Source organism: Abramis brama (assembly GCF_963993115.1).
Source record: "Abramis brama genome assembly, chromosome: 22".
NCBI lineage: Eukaryota > Metazoa > Chordata > Actinopteri > Cypriniformes > Leuciscidae > Abramis > Abramis brama.
Window position 1 is genome coordinate 6,662,022 of NC_139984.1, and position 12,346 is coordinate 6,674,367.

Here is a 12,346-nt window from a genome sequence, read left to right on the forward strand (position 1 = left end):
GCCCAAGTAACGTTAGCTGTGCTCCTACGCCTAGTGAGAATATAGTTCCCAGTATTTATACGATTAAAAAATTAAAAATGGTCTCTGTCTCATATAGCCTTGTTATTTGTACACGCTGTGACTATACAGATCACAACATGTAAATAGGAAAATGTTTGCATTATTTTGTCACTTATTGGGATTAGTATGCTACCTTATCCATTTACATCCAGTCTTTGTGCTAAGCTAGGCTAGCGGTGGGTTCGTCAAATAACACTTACAGAACGCACAGAAATGAAAAAGGTATGTATGGACTTATCTAACTCTGGGGGATACTGTGAATAAGCTAAAGTCCCAAAAAGTCGGAGTGTTCCTTTAAGTAAAGGAAACCTGCAATGCTGTTTTATAATCTTAGCTCTCGTAGGAGGCATAATCCTGCTAAATGCCTTTAGGAACTGACTTCGCATCAGGAGCACATCTATATAGTTTATCTTCCAGCTGGGACTGTGAAGTGTGTGGTTGGTGAACAGGACCTCATGGTACGAGAGTTGGCTAGTTTCTCCTCCACCTCCTTCTTCTCCTGTGCACAACCTGAAATTTAATGTGTTTAACTCGACAGTTCATTTTCGGGGCGTGAAATTGAAGAGCTGTCACTGTCATTGATAAGCATGACAAAAGGAAAACAAATGTATTTTTTCTCTCTTCGACTGTGTGCAAATTCAGACAAATTAGACTGAATAATGATGCAACTTGAAAACGATTCAACTTTAATCACCGGCACTTGTGAAGAAATGTTGCCTTTTTCATTAGTCATAAAGATGGTTGACTGGAGGGTTGAGCTGACGGGACCCCCTGAGGGACCCTGAACACCACAAGTCGGCTGAATCGCCCACAAATGAACCGTCATGTCATTCCAAAGCTGTTATTCCATAGAACACTGGAGAAATTTTGAAGAATGTTCACGCTGCTCTTTTCCATTCAATGAAAGTTGTTAAAGTCACAATGAAACTGAAGCAGTGAAAGATCTTTTTTCCCTTATTGTGATGTACATTCAAGTATAATGGTTTATCAAAAAAGAAAAAAATGTAAGTCGGTTCTATACGTCAGTTGTTGATTGGGTATTGAGATGTGGGCGTGGCACTAAAAACGAATGCAATTTTGTATGCGATGGAAAGAAAGGGGCGGGTTTAAGTGAACTAACTGACTGGAGAAGCTGGCATACGTCACCAGAGACAAGTCTGTCGATTTCACAAGAAGATCCAGTTATGGCATTTTCATTAAACTCCCTGAAACGCCTCCATTGCAGTCTTGAGTTTTCTCCCACGTCACAATGTTCCTCTTTTAAATAATTCCCGCCAAAGGCAAACGCAGAATAAGGGGGCGGGGCCTAGTTGAGTTGGTTAGTAGCAAAGAATATAGAAGTACACAAGACTTCTTATTACTCATATTATTAAGAAGTCAAGTACACAAGACTTCATACCACTCATATTATTTTGAATGGGAAAAAGTGCCGTGCTCAATATGGCAGAATAAGTCCCGCCTTCTAAATAAGAGCCAATCGGAGATTGGTTAAGTCATCGCATCACTGCAGCCGTTAGAAGCTCCGGTTCCCATAGAAACAGTCAGACGCGTTCCACTGCGTATTAGCTTGATCCAGCCTGAAAAATTTCATTTTATATCATGTTTCGAGCGTTTAGAAACAAAATGTATGAGACAGTTGTTGTCAGATTTCATTGGTGATTTCAAATATGAAATTTAATCGTAAGCTTGGCGAACAGTTTTGGAGAATTTGATGTTTCTCTATTCAAAGAGACAGGAGCTGCACTTGCTGCCCGAGAGGCGTTTCAAAGATGGCCGACGAGTGAAATGACTTGTCTTAAAGGGACTTTGTTAGTAGTGTGTTGAAACTCATGGTTATGGTAAGAGGCGGGACATTTCCCAAACACGCTCAAAGTGCTTGTCCAATCATAACACTCTGATCCAGCCAACCAATCAGAGCACAGTGTGCTTTTCAGAAGGAGGGGCTTCATAGAGACAGGAACTAAACAGAGCGTTACTGGCAGACTGGGAAGAGAGGGCATATTTGTCAACAATGACAAATATGGGAAAAAGAATAGGTTTTTAAACATTCAAGCATGAAAACCTATTCCAGTTGAGCCTAAAAAAAAATCAAGACTTTGTAAAAGGGCATATTATTGCCACTTTAATTTCATGCTGACTTTAAGCTCCAGATATTCACCTTAAAAGTTGTCTATAAGACAACTGCTGTAGGTTCTAAAGAGCATATGCACATCTTACAATTTTAGCATTCCAGAAATAGCCTTTGTGTGATCCATGTAACCAGAATCCCCATGCTAGCAGTGAGGCACCACCGTGACCTTGAACAAAAGCACTTTAGCCCCAGGTCACTTCATGTGGATCGTTCCTGTAATACGTTTATGGCGCTGTTCTATGAAGCATAAAATAAACGTTCCACAGGCCCAAGAATATTCATCATGTGTGTCATATTACTTTCATAAAACAGTTCTATAAAGTAGTTGTTAATATCGAGTGACATTTCCAACCCAATATGGCCGGCTTTTTTATTTTTGCTTCGCCAACAAAAATGGTTTACAATGTTGTGATCTATAGAATTGTAACTCTAGGTAAGAGAAGTGATGCAGTGAAACATTTCAGTGCACAGACAACGACGCTCGTCCTATTAAATTACTGGGCCAGAACTAACTGTTATATAATAAGATTGTGTTGACAGTGCAGAGCTAGAACTGCTTTCTGGAGACCACCAGCCGCTGTTTAATACTTTCAACGGGCTGATTTATTGTTTTTTTGTTTGGATCATCATCATCATCTTTATCCTGTCATTTGTTGGCATTTTGTTTTTTGTTGGCATTCAAGGAGGCAGCAGTAATCCTGAATCCATCACTCCCCGTCAGACCTCGACCACACACACACACACCAGCGGTTGTGAAATGTCCGGCTACTTCATCTTGACAGGATTTCCTTTCAAACCCACATATCCCAGAAACACCCCACTCCACAAACACATGTCTATAAAACACATTTCATTGCGATTCAACAGCAAATATTGTCATCAGAATTCAGAGAGCAGAAGATCAATATTGAACAGAATATGCTTTTTGTGACCCTCAGTTGGGCTGTTACACTGTTATTGCTTTTTCATTGTGGTGATATTGCTTTTTGTTGTTGTGATATGGTTTTTATTAGTTGTGGGGTACGAAGAGTTTCTTTATCCCAGTGTCAGTCTAAATGAGTAATGTGCTGTGTTCTGCTCGCGCTTACAGCGGGAACTTTACAGTCCTTTTTAATGGGAAAACTTCACCTAAACATGAAAAACACCATTTACTCATGTTGCCTTATTTGTCTGATAAATTTTCCTTCGTCGAAAAACACATTGTGTAAATACATACAAGAATGGTTTACAGACGAGATTCATTCTTCTCATGTTAATAGAATAAGGCCCGTTGAAAGCATGTAGTTTTGGTGTATCAAGCTCAAAAAAAGCAATGTTTTGTTTAGCAATGGTTACAAACTCTCTCTCCGCCTCCCTACAATCTTTAGTATAAATGTGACTCATTAGCCGAAAAAGAGATGACACAAAATAACATAATAAGGTAATAGTGTAGTGAAAATTGGATATCCTTTATTCAAAGACGTCTGATGCCATATGATAGCTGTATGAGGAGCAGACACAAATTCAAATCATTATTTAATGAAAATATCATAGCCTACTTGCAATTCTGCATATTCTACATATAAATACGTGCTAGGCATGCATTTAAAGTCCCCCTGTAGTCAATCATTTTATCCCTTAAAACTCATCTCCGATCACCAAAATTACATATTTAAATGTTTTTTCCTTGAAATTTTTTCTTCATGCCTTAAAATAGCTTGAATGTAACTCGACACCCTTCCCTCATTTAGTATACGCGGTTCTATGAATATGCAAATGAGCCCCGCCTCCACTCACTCACTCAGCTCAGAGATCCACTCGCTGACGATGACACGTTGATCTGATTGGTTACAAGGTAGTTTGTGACGTCAGAAACACCAGCGATTTCAAACCGTGTTTTTGAGACTGTCTTTGGTTCACTGCAGTTTGAAGGAGAAAATACTCAGCAATGGTGTCGACTTATGAATTTGCACATGGTTTGTCTTAAAGCATATGAATAAACACCACATAGACATATAAACAACATTAAAAGCTTGGTTTGTTACATATGCATATGCACAAAAGAGATATGTTCCTCACTCAGAAGGCAAAAAAAAAAAATTATTCAGGTTGGTCTAGCTCATTTTCATGCATGTTCTGTCGTAAGAAAACCTAAATAAAAATGTAAAGGCAATTTGCTGTTGTAATTAAACAACGAGATTTTCTTGTTTTCCACCGTGTTGAACTCTCATGAGAGTGTCAGATCTGGAGTTCATGGGTTCTGTTGGTCTGTGGGTTTAATTGAGTTTAACAAGACAGACTGTTGGAGACACAATCCTTCTGTAATATATGGACTGTCACAACCTTGTTGTTCGGTTGGTCTTCTAGTCTGCAAGAAAAATAGGATTTGTTTTGCTAATATATGTAGATGAAGAAGACTTTGTGCGGAGACGTAGACGGAGAAATCCTGGAATGAAACACCTCAGCTCGGCTCAGTAGACAAATGGAGGATGAGATGCGTGTGGATGGATCTCTGTGGGGATGTGTGTGTGCTTTGAGTCTGCCAGTGTGTGTGAGAGAAAATAGTACAGAAGTTATGGGCTAAAGAGCTCTATGTGCTCTCTTTATACTGCATTTTACTTAAACTGACCCAAAACGTGTGTGTGTGTGTGTGTGTGTGTGTGTGTGTGTGTGTGTGTGTGTGTGTGTGTGCGCACACTCGTACAAATAAAGATTGTTTATTGGCTTCATGGTTCCATGAAGAACCTTTAAAATCCACGGAGCCTTTCCATTCCACAAAAGATTCTTTATAGATTTTTAGTTATTCTGTGGCATCACTGCGAAAACCCAATGTTGAGTGTATACATTTGTATGTGCATATTGCTTACACTTCTGCTGTTTATTTTATGCCCTTCTAAATATAAACAAATCACGTTTTCCTTGCAATATGAAGCATCACAACTGTTTTCAACATTGATAATAATAACAATGTTTCTTGAGCATCTAATCATCATATTTCTGTAGGATCATGTGTAATGATGTAATGATGCTGAAAATTTATTTCTTACACAATTTATTTTTTTACTTACAGACCCCAAACTTTTGAACAATCGTTTATATTAGTAACTGTTCAATTTTGTTGGATTTTATTTTGTAACTGCAGTGGAACAGCAAGTGTTTAGATGAGAAGAATAATTCATACTGTAATGAACTTAAAAGTTTGAAAGTTTAGTGTGAAAGATTCAGAGTGACACTGCTAAATAGACTCTACCAACGTCTACTCTGCAAAGCTCAAACCACTAGTGACTCTCAGCCTTTATTCTATTGAAGTTGCTTTGAACAATTGTTAATAAAGTAAATCCACATCCATCATCTCTCTTCCTCTTCTTTTCAGACCACCTCAGGAGAAGACATGCGGGATTTCACCAAAGTCTTAAAAAACAAGTTCCGCTCAAAGAAGTATTTCGCGAAGCACCCTCGCCTGGGATACCTGCCCGTCCAGACGGTCCTAGAAGGAGACAACATGGAAACGTAAGCATCTTGAAGGAGAATATAAGCATGTAATATCTGCAGTTGCAATTGTTTTAATTGGACTGTCCTCAGGCTCTGGTTTTCTGCCACCTCCAGTCATTAACTTTCTTCAGCGGAGAGCTTTTACACTCTTCACACAACCAGCTTATTCACAGTGCAGGGTTTGAAGAACTGTCGAGAAGTGTCAAATATTGGCGGCATGTCTCGCTTCATAATGCAGATTCTCTCTCTGTACAGAACTGTTGATATATCTTGACATATCTCTACCAAGCCGCAACTCTAAAGATTTAAACTCACTTCCAAAACCTAGACGGTGTCTTGCCGTCCGCTGCCTTCGTCTCAGCCTTCTTAAAGTGCGGTACATTAGCAAAATTTCGTTTGCAAAAAAGGTCCATTGTCAATATTGGAGCTCACTCAGAAGTCACTTTCAAACCTATCAGCTTTCTGTTGGTCAGTTGCGTTATCTAACTTGAACATGAGCAAAATCTGTGTGGGTTTTGCAAATATTTAACCAATGAAAGGTATTAAAAAGAGCTTGTGACTAAACCTCGTAACTTGAAACTCTTAGCATGATTTTGGTAAGATCTTAATAATATAAGGTTACACTTTATGTCGATGGTTCGCTTTTGACATTCTACTATCTAAAAGTAACTTTGCAACTATCTCAATGTACTCTCATTAGAGTATTAGTAGACTGTTAGGTGTTAGGGTTCGGGTTAGTAGAGTAAGTTGACATGTAGTTGCAAAGACACTTATAGTCAGTAGAACGTCTGTTGAGGAACATCAAAATAAAGTGTTAGCAGATATTAAAGGCACAATATGTATCAAAATATCTTCCATTATCCCAAATTTTTCTAAGAATGTTTAAATCCAGAGAAATAAGCAGTTTTAACCAGGACACGGACCATGTCCGTCCGTCTCCTATCAATGACACCATACCCGCGTTACCCTCGATTTCTGGTTTTATTGTGTAGAAACCATAGAAATACTAAAGACACTTTAATATATTATGTGTTTTATTAGACAGATGAGCAACTGTTTGTATATGTTCATCGACAGAAAACTAATCATTGATATACAGTTCAACACAGTTAGTCTTTATGTTTAAATCTCGTTTTCTTGATTTACAGCGAGTACCATGTTTTACCATACCTAATACCGGTCATCCATGAATATGATTTCTGCCCGAGTCCCGTCGTATTCTTCACCGGCTGTAGAGGTCAAGACAACAACTCCCATGATTCCACAAAATAAAGGCGTCATCAAGCTCCGCCTTTGTTTTGAATAAATGACCTCTAGTGGCGAAAAATTACATAGTGTACCTTTAAGCAGACAGTCTTCTAATACTCTAATGACTGATAGTTAACATGTAGTTGCAAAGTTACTTAGTTGGCATGTAGTTGCAACTACTGTACATGAAAGTCTAAAGTGAACAATCGAAATAGTGTTACCAAATACTATGACACATGCAAGTGTCTGACCATATACTGTACATATAAAGCAGTGTTGTGCGGAGGGGTTTTAAAATGAGGAGGCAAAGTCAAAGAAAAGTTATTGTGGATATATTTTGCTATTAAGGCAAATGGGAATGCTAAAATGATAGTTTACCCAACTATGATGACTTGTGCTTCTAAGAATCCTGGAAATGTGAACATTTCTCGCATTTTGCCTGCCAGATTAGATGGACTTTTTTTCCACTGAATTTGTCCCAATACATTTTCTGCTAAAGATACATGTGATGCTGTCTTTATAAACAAAAGAAGGTGTCTTGGAAGGCAGCAGGATTTAGCAGCCTGTCATCTGGAACAGCCTCAGCGTTGGGAACGTGCCTACCGTATAATGTCATAGAAAGCAGCCCTGTTTTTGGAACAGAGCCCAAGTGTGGCCAATTTATGAAAGCAGAGAGTTACAGTTCCCACTTCTGCCTTATCTCCCGTCAACTACCGTTGATTAAGGCACTTCTGGTTTTCCAGTGGGACCATTTCATGAATTTCTGTGGGAAAGAGTCTTCTGCTAAATGACAAGGAACGTCAGATGACCCAGTTCTTCAGTTGGTGCTGATTATAAATCCCCACGAGCAGAGCCGGAATGACTGTCGTTCCACGTTAGCGTGACATTCAGCCCAACTGAGCTCGCTGTGATATCAGACCATTTCATGTAACGTTCGATTTTCAGGTTTCTGAACAGACATGCTGCGGTGCGCGACAGCATCGCCACGTGTCAGATTTAACAAAGAGTGATGACCGCGGTTGAAATACATTCAGAGCAGATTGCAAGAGCAAAATGAAACTGTGCAGTTTTTGGTTTTCGTGAAATTCAGAAGCGCCAGGGGATATTGACCGACTTTTATTAGAGAGCTCGTGTTTGTTGACTCTGTCAGCACTAATTCACAGAACCCAGCGCTCTGTACATAGTGATACAGCAAACCAGCCTTTTAACAGCCTAGATAACTGGATCGCTTGGTTTTTGACATGGCTCATATTTCAGCCACCTTTCCATCGCCCTGAAAGTCAACATGAAATCATAATGGATCCTTTTGACTTTCTCAATACATTTTCATGGTCAAACATATCATCAGTGCACATTATTCCAGACAATTGTGGAGAGACAGGGTTTACTTTAAACTAAATAATTGGATAAGTCCGCCATGCCTCGTCAGAGAGTCAGTTGTTTCACTGGAATAATTTTCGATTAACATTTTGATTGAACATTACATGGTTAAAGTCACCATGAAACCAAAATTGACAACTCTTATTTTTACCTACTGAAATCTTGCCATTACTTTACACAGTTACGCAATGTTGGTTAACATGAATGTAATGATTACAGCAATAATAGTAAATAATAATGATAGATTAGTACAAGTGTGTCGAGAAGCTCGAGATCCAATCAGTTCCTGACCTACTGGAATTAATAAAGTTAAATGAGCCGCGGATGCCATTTTATGGCATCTCATTTTAACTTTTGCTCTTTAAAAATGAAATAAAAGGACACTTTTTTTGCCTTGACTGACCTTCTTACAAAAAAAGAAAGGAGTTTTTCATTGTGTCATTGTGTCTGAGAATCTCATCCTAGACTTCTTGTCTCCACATAAATTGTGAAAAGGGGCAAAATGCCTCATTCCTGCAGTGTGATGGATTTGACGACGTGATCTCATGAGTATTCGTGTGTATTTCTACGTATAGTGTGATTCTACCACACGTACATTTACTTGTGCTTTCATATACAATGAAACATATGGAAGCTTGTTTCCATCACAGAATAAAAAATTAAAATGTTTATTGCAACTTTTTATCTCACAAATCCGAATCTCACAATTCGGATATGGTCAGAATTGTGTGTCATAAAGTCAGAATTGTGAGACATAAACTCGTAATTGTGAGAAATAAATTCTTTAAATAAATAAAGACACGCAACTGGGAGATATAAAGTCAGAATTGCATGATATAAAGTCGCAATTGCTTGTTATAAAGTCAGAAATGTGAGATATAATTCTGAGGAAAAAAGTTTTTTTTTTCTTTAGCATTGGACTTTATTACTCGCAATTCTGACATCTTTTCTCAGAATTGCGAGATATAAATTCGCAAATGTGTTATAAAGTCAGTATTGCGAGAAAAAAAAGTCAAAATTGCAAGTTTATTTCTCACAATTGTGAGTTTATAACACGCAATTATGACTTTATATCACACAATTCTGACTTTATTGCAAGATAAAAAGTTGCAATTATCTTTTAAAATGTTTTATTCTGTGGTGGAAACAAGCTTCCATAGAAATGTGCAGACCTGTATTGACAGCACTAAAACGTAAATTATTTGCGTATGAACAACCCTACAGACGTACAAATGTGTACGAATTCTTATTTATGAATATTAAATGTGTGGCATTCATGTTTTGATTCTGTTGTATTCAGTTGTCATATCAATAACATTGTTATCAGTCAGTTTCCTCATCTACTTAATATTTTGCTCTTTTTTTGACTTCTGCTCGAAGGATTACATCATGTTAATCAAGACTATGCTTTAAAACCTTCAAATGAATCACATTTCTGTGATAGTTTAACCATTATTCATCATGTGATATTTATTATAAATTTTGCTCTATAAAAACATAATAATGTTTACGTTTAAATGTTGCCAAGGCGTCTTTCAGCATCTATCCAAACGTATAAAAAGTATGTTTTGTACACTTAAATGTTACGTATTAATACCTACTTATTAACAGTGAGACCAGGCTGGATATGGATATGAATATGAATGGCCCCTGCTTTACGATTTCACAAAAAAAGGCAAACATTAAGCGATCTAACCTTGAATTTCTCCTCTTGCAGTTCTGGCCTCATGTATGGTCTTCTTTAAATACAAATTTGACAGTTTTCATCATGAGTTCACTAGGGTCTCCAGCTGATTAAACTCAGAGCAGAGCGTTTGATCTTCTGTGCTCTGCGCTGTGTGCGATCAGAAGTTTTCACTTTAAAAGACACTGAAGTGGAATTAAAATAAATGACAGATTAAAGACTGGTTTGGAAATCTGATCCCCCTAGTTCTGAAGCCTGTGTGCGCAAAGATGATGCGATTGACACGATCACAAGAGGCTTTATTAAAGGGATCATCATTTAATCACTCGTGTGAATCTTTTTTTTTTTTCTTTTTTTTTTTTTAAGTCAAAACCAGGCCTTTATTAAAATGTTCATGATGCTCTTTTCCATACAATGGAAGCATAGAGTGACCAAAACGCACCATGAAGCTAATAAAGGTATCAAAGTCTCTCTCTCTCTCTCTCTCTCTCTCTCTCTCTCTCTCTCTCTCTCAGTTATATCCCAAGTCTGTTAAAGTTATATAATATTTGCACGTTTAATTGTGCTTTTTTGGAGTTCAATGGCGTCCTCTTCACTTTCGGTGTGTAGAGAAGAGCAGCCTGGATATTCTTCGAAATTTCTTCTTTTGTCCCACAGAGAAATGAAGTCACTCAGGTTTGAAATGACATGACAGTCAGAAAATGATGGCGAAACGAGTAACACATTAGGAATCATGCTATGAATCCAGAATGACAGAAATCTCTCAATATCCTGTGCTGCCCCCTACAGTACTGGAGGAGTATTTCAGCCAGGACACTTCTTCCACATCTTTGTTGTCTGGATCTGATCTGACCTCCATATTGTGTGACCTCTGAGCCTAAAAAATCTGTTCCTCCCTGTTCCTCCCCCCCACTCCCCCTCCTTTCCTCTTGTTTTTGTATCTGTTTCTCCCTCCTGCAGTCCGGTCACTCTCATCAGCATGTGTCCAGAGCAGTACGAGTGAGTATCTTCAGTCAAGCATCAGTACAGCATGCTGCTCACATCAGTGCACGCGCAGAACGGCAGATCCACCCTCGCACGCCCCCCTCCACCCTGTTTTAGTTTTTTTAGCATTGTTTTTGTCTAACCTTCCTCCTCAGTTTGTCCGTCCCAATAACACACGGCCTTCTCTGTAGATCATCAGACACGTTTAATGTTTTTTCACGTTTAATGTCGTTGATTTATTTTCGGTTGTGTTTTTGTTTATGCTTGTGTTTTTGTTCGTAGGCTATCGCCGTCGCCACAACTCCCTCATGACGACACGCATTCACAGATAGGGAAGTACGCCAGCAGGTCAGTATATCTCACTGCCAGCATCACAGTACACAAACCACACTGATGTATACACTATAGAATAACACAAGACTCGTCACTCGTATTGTATTCAATGGGGAAAAGTGCAACGCTCAATATGGCGGAATAAGTCCCGCCTTCTAAATAAGAGCCAATCGGCGATTGGTAAAGCCATCGCATCACTGCAGCCGTTAGAAGCTCCAGTTCCCATAGAAACAGTCAGATGCGCTTCCACTGCGCATTAGCTTGATCCAGCCTGAAAAATGCTGTTTTCTGTCATGATTCGAGTGTTTAGGAACAAAATTTATGAGACCGCTGTTGTCAGATTTCATTGGTGATTTCAAATATGAAATTTAATCGTAAGCTTGGCGAACAGTTTTGGAGAATTTGATGTTTCCCCATTCAAAGAGCCCGAGAGGCATTTCAAAGATGGCCGACGAGTGAAATGACTTAAAGGGACTTAAAGGCTCATGTCATTTTAGAAGTACCGTTATTACAGATGTCTGTCTAGTGAAAACTAGGGATGTCAATCATTTAAATATCAAATGAATTGAAATGCTATCAACTGAATGCTGCTCCTGGAGGGCCACTGTCCTGCAGTGTTTAGCACCAACTTTCCTGGAGGTTTCTAGTATTCTAGCTATTCTAGGGTCCGTGGCTCTACCATTGGAGAAAGGGTTATGGCTAACTTGGGTCACGTGTGTCCTTAATAACCAATCACATTACAGCATTGAAGTCATTGAATTTCATTCAGAGTTGTGCGACAGTCAATCAACTGTGCCGTAACCTGAACCCTACCTGTCGCTAAATTATCTGTGCCTTCTCTTATAAAACAGCATTGATTTAGTGTAAACAAATGTTTAATGGCAAACTTGTTGAAGATTAAATAGGCTGTTGATTCATTAAAGGATGTTTTCCCACAAAAGCAGTTTGTTCAGCATAGTAAGACATGGATTAACTGGTTCGGGTGTGTTTAATTGGGGTTGAAGCTGAACTCTGCAGGACTGGACACCCTTTTGTACTGTAGGGTTGCCGTTTGG

At 38.7% G+C, this 12,346-nt stretch overlaps 1 protein-coding gene across 7 annotated transcripts in view; it reads left to right on the forward strand.

Moving 5' to 3' along the window:
• utrn (utrophin) overlaps positions 1-12,346 on the forward strand; it is a gene marked incomplete at its 3' end in the record, with an annotated part of 239,702 nt that overhangs the window by 205,695 nt on the left and 21,661 nt on the right. For 4 of the 7 annotated variants that reach the window (XM_084099868.1, XM_084099871.1, XM_084099869.1 and 1 more), the window contains 3 exons: positions 5,544-5,680; positions 10,935-10,973; positions 11,241-11,306. In XM_084099868.1, the coding sequence (XP_083955994.1) occupies positions 5,544-5,680; positions 10,935-10,973; positions 11,241-11,306 (242 nt within the window). Of the gene's footprint in view, positions 1-5,543; positions 5,685-10,934; positions 10,974-11,240; positions 11,307-12,346 lie in introns of those variants that run through there. The other 3 variants (XM_084099870.1, XM_084099872.1, XM_084099874.1) reach the window with 2 other exon arrangements.